The sequence below is a fragment of the Lethenteron reissneri genome, chromosome 62 (genome assembly GCF_015708825.2).
Source record: "Lethenteron reissneri isolate LAM-NWPU_2019-01 chromosome 62, ASM1570882v1, whole genome shotgun sequence".
Taxonomy (NCBI): domain Eukaryota; kingdom Metazoa; phylum Chordata; class Hyperoartia; order Petromyzontiformes; family Petromyzontidae; genus Lethenteron; species Lethenteron reissneri.
The window spans coordinates 998,981-1,021,036 of record NC_083840.1 but is presented as its reverse complement, the minus strand read 5'-3'; the positions used below and the strand labels follow the sequence as shown (position 1 = coordinate 1,021,036).

General features: G+C 45.5%; 1 protein-coding gene across 1 annotated transcript; it reads right to left on the bottom strand.

Moving 5' to 3' along the window:
- Window positions 1-846: 846 nt before the first annotated feature.
- On the bottom strand, window positions 847-15,861 carry LOC133358563 (zinc finger MYM-type protein 1-like). The gene is made up of 5 exons (XM_061576928.1): window positions 15,684-15,861; window positions 11,662-14,065; window positions 8,989-9,091; window positions 5,352-5,486; window positions 847-4,349 (listed from the first exon to the last, which is right to left on the bottom strand). The coding sequence occupies exons 2-5, from the start codon at window positions 13,804-13,806 to the stop codon at window positions 4,336-4,338; spliced, it is 2,397 nt and encodes a 798-aa protein (XP_061432912.1). The 5' UTR covers window positions 13,807-14,065; window positions 15,684-15,861; the 3' UTR covers window positions 847-4,335.
- Between the last annotated feature and the right edge of the window lie 6,195 nt (window positions 15,862-22,056).

Genomic DNA, 22,056 nt, shown 5'->3' with positions numbered 1-22,056 from the left:
GCTCTACCGCTAAAGCTCAGTGGCCATTACCGTGACCTAGGGGATTTCGTGCCATTTCTGTTCCAATGGCTAGCGGTGTCGGCCCCACGAAGAGTGATTCCCCCCCCCCTCCTGAGGGGACTCTTCCTCATCTCTTTATGGTCTCGGCACTATCGGTGGCGATTGTGGAGCCTCCGATGGACCTGCAGGCCCGGTGAGGATGGGTCCCGCCAATCGTGGTGCCGTCCTCTCACCCATTGGTGGCGCTGGCTCCTCCGTCTCTGGCACTGTCGTCTCCAGTGGTCCATCCTGGGCGGAGACCACCCCGGCTGTCGCTGTTGCCTGTGGCATCCCCGCATTAGGGCTTCCTGCTCGTGCGAGAGGAGTAGCCGCTGTGAACGCCAAGGGCGGCGTCGCCAGGTTAGCAGCCACCCTGTCCTCCCGCAAAGGACCTCCTCTCGCGGGGTCAAGGGCCCTCCGATGTGTCACTCCTTGCTGCCCCGCCATCTTCTCACGATTTGGGGAGTCGTTCCGACCCCGTCTACAGACCATGCCATATCCGGATCACGGCCGGCCAGGGCGCTAGGAGTAGTGTTATGTTCTTCCCCTTCTTTGCTGGGATTTCTGTTGGTGTGCTTCTTGTTGCCGCATTGAGGCATCTTGTTATCCCACTGCTGTCACCAGTTGTAGAGAGTCCATCAGACGAAGATTGAGAGTTGCCACTTTTCTTTATTTCACGCGGGTTCATGCCGCACGCGTCCACCCTCCTCTGTTCCTCTCCAATAAGCGCCCTGATCGCCCTGCCTCTCCCGATGACGTCACCTCTCTTTCCTCTTTAGCACTACAGTTACTAGCTTGTTAGGAATACCTCACGAAATGGATAATTGGTTAATATATTAATGTTCATAATCTATACATTTTTAAATAAGCTCCTTGGAGACGTCCATTTTAAAAAGGTGAAGTCTTTATTTCTAAAGAATATTGTATTTAGAACTCCGTGATCAGTCAGGTCCGATGGTTTCCACCTCGTCACTCCGTGAACAGTCAGCCCTGATGTCTTCCACCTTGTAGCTTGTAGGTCCCTAGGCAAGCACCCAGACTGCTGGCCTCACTCTCCTTATATCCTTATTAGAGGCTGACCGAAATAGAATTTCTGGTTTCGGCCGAAACCGAAGCCGAAACTTTAACTTCACTTTCGGCCGAAACCGAAAGTTTAACTACACTTTCGGCCGAAACCGAAGCCGAAACTTTAACTACACTTTCGACCGAGACCTAAAGGTATATAACCGAAGTTACCGAACACAACATTTATGAAATATGTCATGATGCAATGCTACTTTAATTAAAAAGAAATCTAGAACTAATCATTCAGAGCCTGCAGTAAGAGTCACTAAATATCAAATCTTTAGGTGTTCCTTACTTAGTAATTATATCCAAACAAACGAATGTTGTAGTTAAGAAACAACAGTTTTTCCGCATTCAGCCAGACAGGCTGCCGTCTGTTAACCGGTCGTATATACATTAGCAGACCATGGTTCCGGCTGTAACCTCGCTCCCAAGCTGCTGCTGCTGACGTGTGTGTTTACAGCCTATTACATAGGATTGCCTAGCGCCGACTGACCAGCCGATAGGCAGTGATAGATGTAGCACTAGCGTTATATTCTAAAAATAGATCTTCGGTTTACGAATGATGACCGAAAGTCAATATCAGTTTCGGCCGAAACCGAAACCAGACCGAAAGTAAAAAATTTACTTTCGGCCAAAACCAAAAGTAAAAAATTTACTTTCGGCCGAAACCGAAAGTATGCCGAAAGAGGCCATTTGCCAACTTTCGGTGCCGAAAGCGAAACCGAATTTCGGTCGACCTCTAATCCTTATATACCCTATCGGCCCCGCTCCTATTGGACACTGCCCTTCACCCCACGATATCTCAACGTGTACATTTCGCTGTCTCCTTTATGCAGCTCTCGGCCACCTGTTCCCAATCACTCAACTTGTACAATTTAACACTTTCTCTTCGCAGTCCCCTACACATTTATTTCTCAGAACCACATTAGGTCAGGCAAGGGGGGGTGCACTCGGTTGAAAAAAAATTCAACAAGGGGGGTACAGTACCCAAACAAGGGTTGAGAATCCACTGCTATAGAGCTTTCTTTGCTAGAGACCCTTCTGTGATGTAACCACCAAATCAGTGCATTCCTTCGTTAATAAAATTCCATGAGATATCCCACCAGAAACGATTAATGGCTCCCCAACTTTCGGAACCTGTGATCGATTTTGAAAACGGTTACCGGTTATCGTTCAACAACCCAAGTCATAAAGCCAGTGAAATGCTTTGGTGCCACCATTCAATGGGTCTCTCTTGATGGGTAGTAGATGACACCGTGCACTGCACCTTGTTCCACTAACACAGCTGCCGTTGGAAAGTACTATCTTTTACCTTTCGATTGTGTGTGAGAGATAGTGCCCCCACAGTCCACAGTTTTGCGTGGAGAAACGAGAATTCAGAAAGGGGTTTGGTTGGGGAGTTGAAAGGCGATATCGTTGGTAAGTCGTGTTTCCCTATTCCGTTTTCACATACATCATCGTGGTCTGCGTTTTGAGTCACTGCCAGGACATTATGACGGGCATTTATGCCCGCCATGTGGCGTGTTGAGGGGTGAATGGGATGGTCAGGGAGGGGCAATAGGTGAGTAGTGAGGTGGTGAGGTGTTGAGGGATGACTGGGAGAGTGAGGGAGGTGCAGTAGATGAAGTCGTGAGGGGTGGAGGGGTGACTGGGAGGGTAAGGGAGGGGCAGTAGGTGAGGTGGTGAGGGGTGGAGGGGTGACTGGGAGGGTGAGGGAGGGGCAGTAGGAGCCTTTGCCTTCCCGTGTGGTGGAACGTACTATGCGTACAAACCAAAGCGTAGTTGACCACACAGTCCGTACAGTCCGTATAATGGACTAATGACAAAACTTGCATTTCCTACCGTTTTTTTCAACTAACAATTTTTATTCAGAATTTTAAAAAAAATCATTGTAACGAAACAAAGGAAGCCTGAACCAAATAAGGTAATAATTCTACGTATTAAAGAAAAATTATCAATCTAATTGACGTATGTGGGGGGGAGGGAGGACACCTCCACTATACATACATTATTAATTTCTGAAGCTTTATTCCACAGTGCACTGCAAGCCAAAGTAAACTAGATTTGTTTTAAACGTGTAACGACAGGCGCTGATAAAGGAACCATGAACAAAACCAAGCGTTAATATTTACTACGAATGGAAAGATGAACCACGCGGAACAGGGAACTCACGCAAATCGAAGAAACCATACCGAGATATAGTATTACTGTCCACTCACACCACATGTAGGCTCGACTGTCATTTCACAGGTTTTGTGCAGTGGTAGCGATTTTGCCTCATGTCCCGAGCTTCGATTCTCTGGCTTGCCCACCTTTCTATGGTGGAGTTTGTATTTAGTTTTACTGTTCCGCATAGGATTCCTTTGGGTTACAATATTTCCTCCCCATAGCTAGGAGACGATGTAAACATAACAACTATTGGATAAATATCCAGATGCAAAACAAATGACTTGCAAATTTACTCAATCAGGATGTTATGAAAAAAACAGCAAGACCATCCCTCAAAAATATTGAGACTCAGTGAGGCTCTCCATGGTAAAGACGCATAATAATAAACATGTTATTTAAGAGTATACGATGGGGCAGGAGCAGCGGATAAAAAAAACAATCACCATTGCTTTCAACACCAACAAAAATTCGATTCAAAGTTTCATTCTAGGGCGTGCGTTACCGAATGTCTCTTTAAAGTGTAGATCCGTGAAAACTCCTTGCCACACTCCTTGCAAACGTGCGGCTTCTCGTCCGTTTGCGTCCTCGTGTGCCTCTCTCAGTCTGAACATTGCGCAAAGCCCTTGCCGCACTCCTTGCACACATGCCGCCACTCGCCCGTGTGCGAGACGGAGTGCGCCTCTAAATGGGCGCGCTTGCAAAGCCCTTCCCGCACTCCTTGCACACGTACAGCTTCTCACAGGTGTGTACTTTAGCGTGCTTCTCCAAGTCAAAGCGAGTTGCGAACCCCTTCCCACACTCGATGCACACGTGTGGCCATTCTCCGCTGTGTACCCTGGAATGTTTTTTTAAGGTGTACCACGTTGCAAATGCCTTTCCACAATCTTCGCACGTGTGCTTTCTCCCATCGGAGGTGACCGCCACGAGCAGTGTGGTGCCTTCGAGCGACTTCCCGCACTGCCCGCAGGCTCGCGAGGTCTTGCTGGCACATTCCGCTTTGTCTTTCATCGCGTTGACGCATCCTCCTCCCTTCCCGCACTCCTCGCACAGGAGTTCCATTTATTTTGCTTCGTCTGCAACACATGGTTAAAAATGCAAATGGGAGGGTTCAATTAACTGATGCGAGAAATAAATCAAGATTGATGCGAGAAAAATAAGCAGCAGAAACAGCAACGGTAACACCCTAGGTTTGCATTTGTGTGTGTATGGATGTTATTAAGCTATTCTATAGACTTGCTGGATCTCAGTGAAATTGCCCATAAATCAGCAGTACAGGCAGTGTTGAATCATGTGATCCGAAGTCTGGCTCTGGTGACTCATTTTCTCTCCTTAGCCAATCCTGCAACTGCTACTCCCTGCCCCCCAGCTATGACCAGGCATACCCCAACCCCCATCACGACCCCAACCCCCATCACTACTCCAACCCCCATCACTACCCCAACCCCTATTACTACCCCAACCCCTATCACTACCCTTATCACAACCCCAACCTCTATCACGACCCCCACCCTTATCACTACCCCTATCACTACCCCAACCACTAACAATACCCAAACCGCTCCTTAACCACTCCCACCTGTCCTGCTATCACCATAGCGTCATCACCACTTTTAACAACCTCATCCGTTATGTCAACCACAATTATCTAAGGTACAATTTTATAACTGTTGTAAAACACCTTGCAATTCGGCACTGATATATAAATCTATACAAGATAAGGGGACCGCATTTCAATCCCCTTTTCTGCAGTGTATTTAGGGCTGACCACTGTTTCCTGGGTTGGTCCAACCCCGGGAGTCCTTGTTCGTATAAATGATTTAGCTTCGTCGCAAAAGGTTGTTTGAGAACAGGGCTATTTAAATGGAGCGCATGAGGATTGAGCCTTAATTTTGGGGCCGTTCTTTGACACGACGCACGCTAATCACACCAACGGGATAAGTTTCGCGTAATAAAAACGTCTTCATCTTGCGGCACGGCTCCCAATGGTCACAACGTCTGGGAATATGGTTGCAATAAAAACAAAGGGGATGATCGCATTTTTTTTCTCAGCGCTGCGATCAAGGGGAGAGACTCACCTTCAGCAATGTCCTCCTCCGACAGCTCCACCTCAATGAAATTCTGGTCCGACGTGTAGGCACGTCCGCAGGAATTCCCCATCTCCTCTGGCCTCTCGCTGGTTTCTTCAACTTGAACATTCGTTGATTCTAGAACTGTAATATATACACACACAAATGTCTTTCACAAGTGGAAATACTTACACGTAAATAAACGAGGCAGTTACAAACCCACCTGTTAAGAATGCTCAACATTGTCCGAAATGAGCCCTTTGAGTCTTGGGTGTTAAAAAAACAAACAATTAATCACACGTTATGTATTTATTTACAGCAGTAGATTTAAACCACCACAGATGCCATTGGGAAAGCCAAATTCAAGAGCACAAATTCGTTGCAAGTGTTTTGACTTCCTTTAACCGCCAGCTTGATTTTCGTTTTTTTTGTTCAGAGCTCATATATATGTGGATGTAAGCCTCTTTTATAAGAGCTAATTGTGCCTGCAATTTAACCGTCTGAAAATCACAACAGCACTTGCATTAGCAACCATATTGGTACCATATTTGACCGAGCCTGAGCCTTGATCACTGATGAGTTCAGCGCGGTCACAGATGATTTCACATAACTATGGGTGTTTAAAAAAAAAAATTGGAATCTGTCCTATACCAGCCCTTAAACATTATCTATGAATGCCTGTCCTATGTGCATGTAACTGTTGGTGGCAAGAGTGAAGCAGGAGGTAACACTGATCCCTGAGACGAAGAAGAGCCTAGGTTAAATTCCAGGAATCGGGCATCTTTCTGTATGAAGTTTATACATTCTCCCACCTCTTCTTCAGAGTGTGCGAGTGTGTGCGAGTGTTTGTGTGTGTCGAGTTTGTGGGAAGCGGTAGTGTAACGGTTGGCACGCTACACTACAAACCTAGCGACCCGAGATCCATTCCTGCTCACGGCCAACACTGGTAACGATTATCTAAGCTGGTCATAGGCCTCCCCTAGGTGGACTCAGCCTCAAATGAGTACCTGGTGCGGTGTGTAAACATAATCACTGGGGAGACAAAGGTTGCTGGGCATGGTATTGTGCCTCCCACCCCCTTGTGTGCTGTGGTGGTCTTCATAGCTGCTCGCTCACAGCACTTGCCCCAACAATCTGTTCAGGCTATATGGGGGATCTTAGATGTGAAGTTTGTAAGCTCTCCCCCCTGTTTTACATCAGTTTCCTCTGGGTTCTCCGGTTTTCGCACATGACAAAACAAAACCCACACAATGTAACTGGTATTGGCGAAAACATCCCAATGCTGAAGAATTACCTGCAAATTACGCAATTGAATCAGAATATGTATTTATACTGGAGGAATCCGATGAGCTATGAAGCCCTTTTTCCCCGATGTCCAACTGAGATCACACACAGCAGCGGTAACAACATCACCCCCCCCTACTGTAGAACTTAGCAGAACCCTCCTGAAAAAGAGTCTTGAGACTCAGCGAGGCTTCCCTGGGTAAACAAGCATAACAATAATATTAATAGGCTCTTTAGAGAGCATTCTTCTGAGCTTGTTGTTGCTAGGCCCCGTGCCTTGCCCTTCATCAGCGATACCCTGCCTTCGGAGACTGGTCATTTGCTGTATTCCAAATGATTAAACATAATAGGTTTTACCCCTTCTGGCAAAAAAACTGGGTATTAAGATGTTCAAACACCAAATAGATAACTTTTGCAAGGCATCAAGTCTGCATTAACCACATACTTGTGACAAAACATGCAAACAAACATGTTCTGATAATATATGCAATGTTTTTTAAACTTATTGAGACAAGGCCATGAAAAAAGCTGTCTCTGGTGGTGGAGGGTGCACGACACACATTTTTCTCAATCGATCTGACACAAAAATCTATTATGAATGACATCACAAGTTGCCGCGTAAATATAGTATCGGTTACAGCCTGGCATGTGTCAGCATTTTGCTTGTTGTGGGAATATATATATATTTGATCAGTTATGGCCTTGATGTGGGTCTGCACAGGTGAGCAATCATGGGGGGGTGGGTTATGTGGCAGCGTTATTCGACGTAAAGGGGCCCAGTTGGTCACAAGGGGGGCCCCTGAATCAACAGATAAACAAGTAAAATATATATTTTTTCATTCCAACAATTAACCATACATGCCTATAAAACAGTTACAAATGAAATAACATTTCCTAAAAATACACACAGCGTAAAATCTAGTAGCCGCTACTGCTGATGTTTGTGACTGAACACCATCAGGGTTTTTTACTAACTGACGTGCGCATGAAAACCAAGACGCAGGATAACTTAATTGTGAATATTGTTACCTTTAAATATGTTTAGTAATACTCTCACTGTGAGACTGTCTTCCTCTAAACCCCAATACTCAGTCTAACTAAAATAATACAGTTAAGAGCCTACATATTATTATATACGGGGGTTAAAAATACATCCATAGCAATTTCAGTAAAAGTGAGTCGGGAGAAAAGAGGGGGGCCCAGTTGGATAATGCATAGGCCCCGACCTCCTTCGTTGAAATAGCTCATTGCACCCCTGTGTCTGCATGTGTGCTTTCAAGTACCGTTACTCAAAAAAAACACTTCAAATATTCAGAACAATGTGTCCGGGGAGCTGAATGTCAATGCCGAGGTCTGGTGTCCATGAGAGGGCTTCTAGAGAATGTTTGCTTAGTTTTCCTACTCCTCCGTTGAAGGAGCGCAGACTACAGTGATTTACGATGTGGTTCTATAGTTTGAGTCGCATGACCACAGTAGCACTGTGGCTTCTCTTTAACATTTGTCTTTGATGTATTAAATGGTGTAAATATAAATGTGTCATTAAACCCGCCACCACCCAACACAACCAATTAGTGAGGTTTGTCACAAGAAAAAAACATGCTAGTCACCTACTATAATCACCGAGAAATGTCTGTCTTTCCGTCCCGCGTGTGACGTCACTCCACATGAGGCCCACCCCCCCTCATTAATATTCACGAGTGGGTGGATTTTTACACTAACGCAGAGGAAGGTCGGGTTGAATTAAATAATTTATCATGCAAAGTCGCTTCAAATATGACGTTTATTTACAGAAAGTGACGGTAAAAAATAAATCTACGCAGCACAGTGCTACATCCATGCGTGATGTCACTGCAAAAGAGCCCCCCCCCTTCATTAATATTAATGTCTACGTGGAAATTTATACTAACGCACAAGGTCGCACACTCCAAATGCCGCACCCCTATGGATAATATTGGTCACGAAATTCTGTTAAACTAAATTTTTATTTTATTTTATCACTTTTTCAGAAGCGACCTGGCCACAAATGGTAGCTCGACAAAGTGGTTTATCACGTGGAAATTTAAAGCTGCCCATTACTCTAAACGCATGTTTCTAAATGAATGTGGAGGGGAAAACCGGAGGACCCGGAGAAAAATGCATGTGACCACAGGGAGAGCATACAAACTCCAAAAATATATAGTAGGCGTCAGGGTCAGGATCGAACCCACTACCTCCTGTATACCAGGTGAGGTAGTTAACACCTTGCCACCATACCTGTAAATTACTCATTTGGGATCACAATTGCAGCAGCAGAAGCAATTGTTGTTCCTGCAATGATGATTCATATTTGACTATTGCCAAGGGCTTTAAAGTGTTTTCTCACCAGCAGCATCTTCATATTTAACAGTGAAGTCAGGACACATCCCAGAGCATGGACTATCTTCGTCTTCTTGTTTGATGACCCGACATTCCATATATGAAGATATCTGGGGAACAAAAAACAGACATTCTAACATCTAATAAGATATATATACACACACACACTTTTTACTATTGTACATACACAAATGCAGACTGATGGGGAAAATGCAGGTGCTGTTAGCGAGGATCTTATGAAAGTCAGCATGACACAAGAGGGGGTTGGCATAGCCAGTAGCAACCACAATCAGCCACCTTTGTCTTTCAGTTAAAAAGTTTTATGATTTGTAGCCAGGTCGCTCTTTTTCAGAAGCGACCTGTCCATCAAAAATGAGAGCTCAACTAAGTAAGTGGCTTATCATCACGTGGCCATTTATAGCAGCCAAATACTCTTAAACGCACGTTGATTCTAAATGTAGAGAGGAAAAACCGGAAGACCTGAAGAAAAAAAACCCAAACGACCACGGGGGGAAAGAGAGAGACACTCAAACTCTAAATAGACAGTATGCATAATCAGGGTCAGATCGAACCCACGACCTCCTGCATACCAGACAAGGTAGTAAACATCTTGCCACCGTGGCGCTCCTATTGTACTCATGTTGTGGAGAATCGCGTTGTTCTGCATATGAGGTAGACGGCTGGCTGCTGCTGAGGACTCTATCGTTCATTAATCGCAGGTTAGTCCACAAATATTAGTCCGCATGTATGTTGAACTTCTTTCACACACCGTACGTAGTCAACCGTGCTAATCGGAGGGGAGGACAAACTAAACACAAAACGCCGTTCTAAAGAAACGAGATGATTTAGACGATTTAAAAGTGCATAGCTCCCAGTGGCTTCCTAATATCGGAAGGGTATTCCAGACAGCTGAAGAAGCACATCTGAAAGCGTGCGATAGCTTGCCAAAAGCCGCTGCGAGGATGGACAGAGTTCATCCGATGGATTAACTAAACACAAAAAACAGTTCTAAAGAAATACAGTTTTCAATCTAGACCAGTGGTTCTTAACTTGGGGAGACATCTTCTTCTTTAGTGCTGCCTAACGGCGTGTGCGACTTCACGATGATATTGGTCCCGATCTAGCACGGTGGGCAGCCCTGTCAGATTAAATCTTGACTTAAAGCTTTCGTGACTGCAGGAATTCATATTCTTGGGTCTTTTGGGTAAATCCACGTAGATATTTTATACATCTATGTGGCTTTACCGAAAGACCCAAGAATATGGTAAGATTATTTTAGAAGGTAAATAACCGAAGAAATTTAGCACGGGCACATAAGTATACAACTACTTTGTTTCATCAAGCCATGTATTTATTAACATTATATATTTTTTAACGATTGAGAACCAAAAGGGTGCAAGGCTGCAGTAAAGGTTAAGCACCACGATTTTTAAAGTGCATGGGACCAGCGTGCGATCGCCTTTGTAAGCATCAACAAGTGTACACCACGCACCACGGGCAGCTCTGTGCAACGTGCCAGTAAAAACTATTATCGAGTGCCACGCAGAATAAAACACGAGACCGAATTAATTATTATTTTAATGTTGAAGGAAGTCAATCAGCGTAAAAGGGGCGGTACTAATGTAGGCTTTTTTGATCCACAAATCGTTTCTTTAGATCCAGAAAAGCACACGACAGGAATCACTGAAGCGATTAAAAAAGAATGTTCGAGCATGGATCAAGCATGTGTAGTGACATGGAATGGGTCACTATCTAGCATAGCACGGGTTGCTGGCAGAGAAGGGGATCTGCAGTTGCAGCAGCCCTGTCTGACAGCAGGTCACGTGATAAGTCAGAGAAAGGGATGTAAGGGAAAGGTGTTAGGGGGCACGTGAGGTAAGCCCGGGAACCCGCGAATAGGTTCTACAAGGGGGGCGTGGCTGGGGCGGAGCGAGGCCACGCCGGGAGGATAAAAGAGGATCCTGTGCGAAGGCTCGGGGCTGTTGCTTGGAGTAGGATCCCGTCGTGCTGCTGAAGTCTTCATCACCGTCTACACCTTTTCGGCGTCGTCAGTTAGGCAGCCTGCCAGTTGTCTTGACTGAGAGTTGTAGTTACCCCTTTGTAACCCGTGTGAAGTCTGATAATAAATAGCATGCCTCCTACTCCTTGTGTCTCTGAGCGAGTCGCTACACATGGATCAAGCTTGGTATCGTTAAAAATTGGTCGATTCCTGTTTAATCGAGCATTTAATCGTAAAAAAAAACGGCGATTCCCATTCCAGTATTCCTTATATGGGCAAAGCCATGCCCCCGTCACTCTATATATGGATCTGAATAATTAACATAATTTTGTATCACTCCCAAGAGGCAGCGATCGTCACAACTGTTGACTTTAAGAACGAGAAACAAACAGTCCGAGCAGTGACGTGCGGTGAGGTCAATGGCTGGGGAGGCACTGGCTAGTGTCAGAGCCAGATTTACACACATATGAACCCGATAGAGGCAGCTTAAATTCACCATTCAATTGGCAGATTGCACAATGACTATTGGTTAGGCGGCTGTATGTTTCATATTTCATATCAGCATTCTTTACAACACCCGCATACAGGTAAGTTACGTATTCGATTCACGTTTTATAGGCGAATGCAGTTCCACTATTCATACTCATTCGACACAAATGAAAATACATTGCGTGGTCTTACCTTTACTTGTTTATTTACGAAGTCCATTCGCCTTTCCTTCTGGACAAATATGTCAGTGACTTTGTTGTAGAAGTCCTCTTTATTTTCTTTTAGTTTTAAAAGTCTCTCCATCTCAATAGAGATGATTGCCAGGGATGAATGTCGTCCTTGGTCAGTCCGATTCCGACTGTATGTTTTGAGTCGTTTCAAAGCAGAGAACGACCTTTCAACGGACGCTGTTGTAGCTGGTATAGTGAGCACCAGCTGGAGTAACTTTGTCGCCTCGGGAACCGTCTGCATCAGATCATTCTGGGCCAAAAAGCTGAGGAGCTGTCCAGGTGATTTGCATTCGTTCCTCACCATTTGTGAACTATACAATCCGATAAGATCAGCCTTTAGTCGAACAAAGTCAAAGTACCTTGCATATTTTGATAGGCTCTGCAGTTTGGTGTCATCGAAATGTTGTGACATTTCATAAAATTTCGTGCAATCAACCAAACCAAGGAAAGTTAGCTCACTGAAATGATCAAACCTAGCTTTCATTTGAACACTGATATTGTCCAGAATGTTATGAAACATTATTTTCCTCTCATTTCTGATCGGCTGTTTACTTCGGGTATTGTCTGTCAGGCCAAGTGTGACGCATTTCTGCTCGAATCGATCATAGAAACTGTCAAACTCTTGTCTCTGGCGTTCCACAACTCCCATTGTGCTGCGGATTCGTGCACAGCAGAATCCAATGTCCATTACTTTATTCTGCAGCACACGACAGAGTGCATCGGTTTCATTGAAAATGCCCTCATATGTCATTATGAAGAAGCAGGTTGATGCTTTTGACAGCCAGAGATCATATCCGGCGGCCATCATCAGGGTGTCATTGTCCCAACCATCGGGATTTTCGCTCATAATCCGGAACACAGCACTCAGATCAGATTGGTACATGCTGATTGTCTGAACTAGTCTAGAATTTGAGCTCCATCTCGTGGGCGCTGCTCTTGGTAAACGTCGCTTCACAACATCGTCCAGTAGGTGGGTGCGCTTGGTCGACTTATTGAAAAACATCGCAAGTCCCTCAACTGTTTTAAAAAACGTTTTACACTCAGGCATACATTTTGCTGAATGAGAGAGCACCAGGTTCAATTTGTGTGCATAACAATGGGTAAACCTGGCTTCAGGTACCTTTTCTTTAATCTTGGCCTGCACCTCATTAAGATCTGATGCCATCACAGAGGCTCCGTCGTAAGTCTGAGCTACCAGCTTTTCAACGCAATTGTATTTCCCCAACACTCCCAAAACATAATCAGCAATAGCCGGTGCTTGTCTGTCATCACCGACATCATCAAATCCCAAGAACGCCTCCCTCACCTCACAAGTCACCTCACTTTTAGCGACATAACGCAACATTACAGAGACCTGGGCTTTGTTTGTGACATCCGTTGTCTCGTCTACTTCGACTGCAACAAATGGGGCTGCATGAATCTCCTCTTTGATATCATTTCTAATTACATCACCGACTGCTTCGATTAAATCGTTCTGTATTCTGTTTGACAAGCCAGAAAACACAGTGGATGTCTCCAAATGTCTTGCTAACTTTTCATCTTTCTCAGCAAAAGCATGTAATAGTTCCACAAAGTTGCCACGATTAGAAGTGCTTGCACTCTCATCGTTACCACAAAATGCTAAGTCTTGTTTGGCTAGGAAGCAGGTCGCATTAATAAGGTCTTTTAAAACCTCACGGTTTTCCTTTACCTTAGCATTGTGGATGCTGACATTTAATCTCCGCTGTTCAATCAAAGCCAGATCTATCCTTGAAGCTCCAAACGTTTTTAAAGCAATTTGGCTTTGAATGTGAGTTGTCGATTTTTCATGTTTGTTGAGGCTCCTTGGTAGATTTTTCAAATCACAAAATCCCGCGTTAGTCCAAACGTTGTCAGTAGTGGAGAACAGAAGGCAGGGAAAGCAGTAGAGGCGATTCCTCGTAGCACAACCACACAGCCAGTCTTTTCGTTGGTACCACTCCATTTGAAACGACCGTGTTATTTTCTGTCCCTTCGTTTGAAGTAGATCCTCAAGCTCAGGCATTGGTCTTCCATTGTTTATCACTCCCTGCTTTGATTGAAAGTCCAATTTTTGGAAATTTTTAAGGTTAGATATAACGTTTTCCATTTTTGCAGCCGCTGGAATTTTTTTGCTGGAGCTAGCTAACGTGGAGAGCGAGCGTCAATCACGTGGGCTCAAGACACGCCCCCTCAGTGAGGCAGATGTGGTAGCTGCCTCCCCTGGTGCTTTTTCATTGCAGTTTCATGACGCACATCTTCCAAGTGACCCGAGTATATCATTACCGCGTCTTTGGCAGATGATTAATTGTTATTGATTATTCTGACTTAACGACGTCCCATCGGCAGTGAGCATCATGTAAACGCAGCTGTAAAACAATAAGCATAACTGTTCAGACGTAGTGTGATATAACATTTGCTAATCACAGGCTTAGAATATTAATATATACATTTTACCTACGTGACTTTACCGAAAAAACCAAAGAGTATGGATCCTTGCCGTTACGAAAACCTAAAATCTAGAATTAGAATATGCTGTGTCGGCGTATGCTAAGTATGCGATGGAGTATGCGATTATGCGGTGTCAGAGAATGAATGTCTATGCTTTTCTATGTCTCTCTGTATCTGTCTATTCCTTTGTGTCCCTGCCTCTTATCTCTCCGTATCTACAACTGCATCAGTGTCTGTGTCTCTATCTCCATACAGCCCTATCTGTAGATCTCTCGTCTCCGTGTCTCTCTCGTAGCGCTGCTACGGCCTCGTTAGACGTGTCCCTCTTCGTAAGAACACTTCCAGTCAATCCATGTACAGCTGCCTCTCTGTTATCTCTCTGTGTTGTCTGTGTTTTGTCTTTGTGTATGTTTGTCTGTATCTGTGGCTATGTCGTATCCGTTTATCTTTCTCTCTACAAATCTCAGAGTTCGTATCCTCATCTCTCTCCGTCTCACTGTTTCTGTCCCTCTGTATGAATGTACGTTTCTGTATTACATCTGTATTAGTGTGTTGATGTATCTGTGTCTCTGTACGTGTCTGTGTGTTTTACTGTGTCTCTGTACGTGTCTGTGTGTCTCTGTACGTGTCTGTGTGTGTCACTGTCTGCGTGTGTCACTGTCTCTGTACGTGTCTGTGTGTATTACTGTGTCTGTCTATGTGTGTCTGTACGTGTCTGTGTGTCACTGTCTCTGTGTCTCTGTACGTGTCTGTGTTACTGTGTCTGTCACTGTGTGTGTCTCTGTGTGTCTCTGTGTGTCACTGTGTGTCTCTTTGTCTGTGTGTAACCGTGTCTGTGTGTGTCCCTGTGTCTGTGTGTCACTGTGTGTCTCTGTGCCTGTGTGTGTCACTGTGTCTGTCACTGGGTGTGTCACTGTGTCTCTGTGTCTGTCACTGTGTCTGTGTGTGTCACTGTGTCTGTGTGTGTCTCTGTGTCTGTCACTGTGTGTGTCTCTGTGTCTGTCACTGTGTGTGTCTCTGTGTCTGTCACTGTGTGTGTCTCTGTGTCTGTCACTGTGTGTGTCTCTGTGTCTGTCACTGTGTGTGTCTCTGTGTCTGTCACTGTGTGTGTCTCTGTGTCTGTCACTGTGTGTGTCACTGTGTGTGTCTCTGTGTCTGTCACTGTGTGTGTCTCTGTGTCTGTCACTGTGTGTGTCACTGTGTGTCACTGTGTCTGTCACTGTGTGTGTCACTGTGTCTGTCACTGTGTGTGTCTCTGTGTCTGTCACTGTGTGTGTCACTGTGTGTCTCTGTGTGTCTCACTGTGTCTGTCACTGTGTGTGTCTCTGTGTCTGTCACTGTGTGTGTCACTGTGTCTGTCACTGTGTGTGTCACTGTGTGTGTCTCTGTGTGTCTCACTGTGTCTGTCACTGTGTGTGTCACTGTGTGTGTCTCTGTGTGTGTCTCTGTGTGTCTCTCTCCCTACGACGACGTCTCCACGGAGACTGCGAGTCGGCCTCGAGTCGGCGCCGTGTCCGCGGGCCACACTCGGCTCACCGTGGACGCGCCCTGCCGGGTGCGGAGACAGACAACACGCGACTGACGCTACGCTCGGCCGTGTCTCTGTCCCCGCTGTCTGTGTCTCTGTCTGCGTTGTCCGTTTCTCCGTGTCCTCCTCCGTGTCTGCAACAGCCGAGGCTGCCGTCTTTGTCTGCAAGTGACCTCCCCCCACCCCATTCACTGCCCAGCAAGCGACAAGATGTAGCAATAACGTACGTCGCATCATAGCGACAAGATGCAGCGACGTGTCGCATTTGAGCGACACGATGCAGCATAATGTGCTGGACGCGACAGTACAATGTTTTTTCAAGTTTCATGTATTAGGTATAGCCCTGTGAGCCATGCGGCTCTTGAGTCGGGTGCAACCGCAACAAACTAAATATGAACAGAGAACATCTTAAAGCGACGACGCGCAACAGAAACATCCTGGACAAACCAGCAAATCTTCCAAAAAAAACCCACCGTATTACAACGCTGTGTGCAAAAATCCCAGTGTGATGCAAGTCAATAACAACCATAAGACAATTTAGATTAAAGTTATCAGGCCAACTCCGCACTTCCGCAAGAAACATGGCTTAACCATGTTTTCGAAATCACCATAATAAAGCTATAAAACTGTAACAACAGTAATCATAAGAACTGCGATTCAAATTTAAAAATTAACAATAAAGGATATACATAACATGTACGAACAAACGTGCAGCCATAGCTGGCAGCATGACACTCCCAGTGTATGATGCGAGTCAGTGTATGCAGTTATATCGCGTCTAAATGTGATTACATCTCAAGCCCCTGTACAGAAATAGTCCATGGGCTAGGTAGGGCTACCACACCAGACCCCTGGGTCTCTCCATCAATTTGGCATTTGTTTAATGCTTTAGGGTATACTCTTTGGGTCTCTCGGTAAAGTCAGGAGATAGGAAAAATAATAATAAAAATCACGACGCTTCGCAACATAAGCAATCATCTTCAGGTGAAAAAGTACAGCAGGCAGACTGCTGAGGCAGGAAGAAATATAGCGAGAGATCTACTGCAGCCATAGGTTATAAAGGTTTGACATGGGTACAACCCAAGGGTAACTGGGCGGGGCTAGAGATGGAATTTTCAAGGAAATGTAAGATCGCAGAGCGAGGTATATCTCGGCTATTGTGTTGCTAGAGATTAGCATTACGATCTGTTAATGCAGGGGTGTCCAAACTTTTTGCAAAGAGGGCCAAATTTGATAAAGTGAAGATGCCCGGGGGCCAATAGTTCCTTCCAACATGTTTTTTACCACAAAAGTTACGTGAAAACACACACTGTTATACAACAATTATCATTGTCACAATTACCTTTATTTTTCAAATGACAATGTAACCAAATATAAGTCACTCAGGCAGACGTGAACAACTCTAAAAACACAATTCTGCCTTTCATTCAGTCAGATAACATTGAACAAACTGTATAGAATACCTTAAATTTCCATGAGTTAAATATCTTTACCTCATGAACATTTTAAACAGGAGTTATAAGTAATGCAAAGTGGTCTATTATCATTAAACTTTAAAACGAGTGAATTTTACCCTTGTCTTTTACAAGATCTTTCAGAAAACAATAGTTTGTGTCACATCTACAGGTACATAACATCAACAGTTATAACCAAATCTTATTCAAGAGTTTAATAAAACAAGTGCCATAAGTCCAAGTGCATTAGTGTGCTTTAGGCTTTTCACTGTTAATAGTGACAGATGTTACCGTTCAAAACACTCAATTTCAGATTGATCAAGGAACAGATAACTTGCTGATACTAATGAGAAGGGTGATACTGAGATCTAGATTTCAGTAAAGAGACCAGGTCTGGCTTGAGGGCAGTGGTTGAGATGCGTAAAATGTCATGCAAGTGGGAGTCACTCATCATTGACCTCAATTGGTTCTGTTTTAAGTTCATGACTGAGAATGTTTGCTCACACAAATATGTGGAGCCGAATAAGCTCAGCATTTTCTTAGCGAATGACCGCATTTCTGGAAACCTGCTTTTGTCCAGCTGCTGATAAAAGTTAACAAGAGAACACTGCTGGTGTTTTCCGCGGCACTTATCGTCACACTGCAACTCAATGAGCTCCAGCTGCAGCTGTGGAGGAGTATCATCAGGGTCCAACGAGAAGGGAGAAGAGAAAAGCAACATGTCCTTTTCAATAACTGCAAAGTCCCGAAAGCGTTTGTTAAATTCCACAGAAAGAGATGTGATAGCTGTTGCATAACTCTTCATTTGTGCACCGATGTTGTCCTGTGGGAAACTGTCAATGACCTCTTTCAAAGCTGGGAAGTGCGCGGTGCAGGACTCTGTTTGGGACAAGTGTCTTTGGAAAAGTTGCAGTTTGGTTCCAAAGGCCTTGATGTGAGCGTATAGCTGGCTCACCACTGCATCTTTTCCTTGAAGATTAACATTCAGCGCATTCAGATGCTTCGTTATGTCAAACAAAAAAGCCAGATTTGCCAGCCATACAGGATCGGACAGTTCTTCCACTGGTTGTCCCTTCTCACCCAAAAAATGTCCAATTTCCTCTTTGAGAGATAAAAATCGCTGCTGTGCGGACCCCCGACTTAGCCACCTCACATCGTTGTGATATATTACGTCACCGTATTCAGCCTGGATGTCACGCAAGAACTGCTGAAACTGTCAGTGGTATAGAGCTTTAGAGCGAATAGAATTGATTGCCTTTGCCACTAGTTTCACAACATCGTCAAATTTGAGATGTTTGGCGCAGAGAGCCTGCTGGTGAATGATACATTGAAGTTTAAAAGTGTTGCCTGCTTCTTCGCTGACTTTATTGCAGATCAGTGTGGACAATCCACTTCGCTCACCAGCTATGGCAGGTGCACCATCGGTAATGATCCCAGAAACTTTACTCCATGGTAGTTTCATATCATCAACAGCTTCACAAACAGAAACAAATAAATATGTTCCTCTGGTTTGCTCTTTAAGGCTTTTGAGGTCAAGCAGCTCCTCTGTCACGTTCATGTTGTCATCAACTCCTCTTTAAAAAAATAAGTAGTTGTGCAGTGTCAGATGCATTGGTGCTTTCATCGCAGGCTGATGAGAAATAATCAAAAGCCACTCCCCTGTCCCCCAGTTGTCTCTGAATATCTGACGATATGTCCTCAACTCTCCGTGCCACAGTGTTGCGTGCCAGGCAAACATTCATAAATTTTTGCTTCTTCTCGGGGCAAATGTTCTCCACCATTTTCATGACACAGTCTTTGATAAATGCACTTTCAGTAAAAGGTTTGCCATGTTTAGCTATTAACATGGCCACTTCGTAGCTGGCTTTGGTGATGTTTTCCTTCGACCCACAGGTCCGCGTGAAGAATCGCTGTTGTGATGCCAGAGCAGCCTGGAGTTGCTTCACTTTTTCAGCGCGGTCACTCCCTGTTAGCTTGTCGTATGTTGTCGCATGTTTAGTCTCGTAGTGTCTCTTTACGTTGAAATCCTTAAACAAGGCATCCGTCTCTTTACAAATTAGACAAACACAATTGCCTTGATTTCCAGTGAAGAAGTATTGTAATTCCCACCGCTCCTGAAAGTGGCGGCCCTCACTGTCAACTTTTTTTTTGCAGTAGCCATGGCAGAAATGATTTGAGAAAGGTTCTCGGCACGGATGCAGAGCCAGAGAGCATTAGAATGGTGCTGCCACCGTTTGGCGGAAGGAGGAATAACATCTTTAAAGTTTTATGATTTATTTATTCTGACAGAGCTAGTGAGCCATAAATAACACATTATAAGACTGAAGCTGCGGGCCGTATGAAATCTGACCGCGAGCCGTGATTGGCCCGCGGGCCGGACTTTGGACATGCCTGTGTTAATGTAACCCCACGGCTATGGTGCTGAAGAAGCCATTGTATTGCTCGAGATTAGAGATTAGCATGTCAATGTGAGACGGCTCTCGAAGCAGCGGCTGTGTTAATGAGAGACATTCAGACTATTAAACAACGAGCGCCACCGCCGCATCGAGGAAAAGGGAACATCAGCAGCTATGTTAGACATTTAGCCTGTTAATGTAAAGACATTTAACAAGGTAATGTAACTCAAGAGTCGGAAATAACTGCTAACATAGTCAGGTAGGATGGAAGCATCACAGCCAGTTATGACTTTACCTGGGTAATAACGTCCTTCCAATGATTGCTCAGTTTGTACCCATCTTCTCGGTTGAAATTCTGTCTGTGCTTATATATCTGGATAGCTTCACGAACAAATCTTTGTTGATAGCCAGTGGGTTTGCATAGTACCTTCGTCTTGGAGAAATCAATTTCATGTGTGCCCACAGCGTGAAAACAATGATCAGCCACGGCAAATGTGTTGGTCCCACCGTGTTTCAGATCCGCCTTGTGTTCGCGAACACGGTCTGAGACATGTCGCTTAGTTTCCCCGATGTAACTACTGCCGCAGGCACAGCATAGTTTGTAGACTATTTCTAGATTTGAAGCTTTCGTGACTGCAAGGATTCATATTCTTAGGTTTTTTCGGTAAAGTCACGTAGGTAAAAAAATTTAAATTTATAAAAGTAAAATAAAATAAAAATCACGACGTTTCGGAGGCAACACAAGCTTCCGTCTTCAGGTGGAACCGTCACAGCCACGACAGCTGTATCAGCTGTATCAGCTGTCGTGGCTGTGACGGTTCCACCTGAAGACGGAAGCTTGTGTTGCCTCCGAAACGTCGTGATTTTTATTTTATTTAACTTTATTAATTTTAATTTTTTACCTACGTGACTTTACCGAAAAAACCTAAGAATAGTTTGTAGACACCGGGGTTTTGCATGTCAGGGATCGCATCCTTGACAGATGGGATCAGATCACGAATTTTATGTACTATGTTGAATCGGACCTGGATCTTTTGTTTGCTCACGGTGTCCCACGGACGCTGGGAGAGTCAGAGGGAGAAGAACGAGAGAAAACTTAACCTATCACTGTCTCCAGCAGCACTCGCTGGCATCACACGGATGCTGTGAGTGGCTCGAAGAGGCATGACGGCAGTGGGTCTCGACGGCCTGGAGGTTGAAGACAACTGACCTAATCGTCCCAGGGAACCTATTTTATTCTCTAAACTTCAAAGGCCCAGGGTGACGTCACCCCGCGCAGCCAATCGTGCTCTTACCTGTGGTTACCGCCCCCCTGTTATCGTGTACTCCGTGTTGTCAGCCACCCATTGGCCCTCGTTGCCCATTGTCTGGAAGGGCGGCCGGCTTGCGCTTTTCTTGCTTAATATTCCGCGCTCTGACCTCCCCCCAATGTGGTGAGTAACTCATTGTGGTTGGCCCAGTGAACCTTTCCTTTCTGCGCCCGTACACGTTTAAGCCAATTTTAGGGACACCGCAATGTAACCTGTTCTGCGAGGGTCGGCCAATCTCCTGGCACTGGGAAACCGTGGGACTTCCCTTCTAGGGGCTCTTCGGATTAAAACCCGATGTGCCAGGCAATCCCCCGCCAGGGCACTACGTGAGTGCGCTGCGTGCGGGTTTGTGTTTTGTGCAGGGGCCGGCAGGGAATTGCGGCACTTGCGGAGTTGCTCCGCGGTCGTAGCACCACAACTACACCTTGTTCCACTAACACAGCTGCCATTGGAAAGTACGTATTTTTTACCTTTCGATTGTGTGTGGGAGATAGTGCCCCCACAGTCCACAGTTTTGCGTGGAGAAACGAGAACTCAGAAAGGGGTTTGGTTGGGGAGCTGAAAGACGATATCGTTGGTAAGTCGTGTGTTTCCCTATTCCGTTTTCACATACATCATCGTGGTCTGCGTTTTGAGACACTGCCAGGAAATTATGATGGGCATATATGCCCGCCATGTGGCGTGTTGAGGGGAGACTGGGAGGGTGAGGGAGGGGCAGTAGGTGAGTGGTGAGGGGTGACTGGGAGGGTGAGGAAAGGGCAGATGGTGAGGGGTGGAGGGGTGACTGGGAGGGTAAGGGTGGGGCAGTAGGTGAGGTGGTGAGGGGTGGAGGGGTGACTGGGTGGGTGAGGGAGGGGTGGTAGGTGAGGTGATGAGGGATGACTGGGACAGTGAGGAAAGGGCAGTAGGTGAGGTGGTGAGGGGTGACTGGGAGGGTGAGGAAAGGGCAGTAGGCAAGGCTGGATTATAGACCGGGCCATTGAGGCCAGTGCCCCGGAGCCTCGGACTGCCAGGGGGCCTCCAAGCCTCAGGCCGCATGCGGTGCGTGGCCCAAGACTTCTGAAGGAATTTGAATTCCAGGGCCCTCAGTGCGCACAGTGCAAGCTGACCACTAGGCCCCTGGGTGCTTATAGCGTGAGCGAGTCACTAGGGCCCCCCAGACCCCTCAGCTCTTACAATTTGAGTGCCCCCAGGCACCTTGGTGTTTAAAATGTGAGCTCA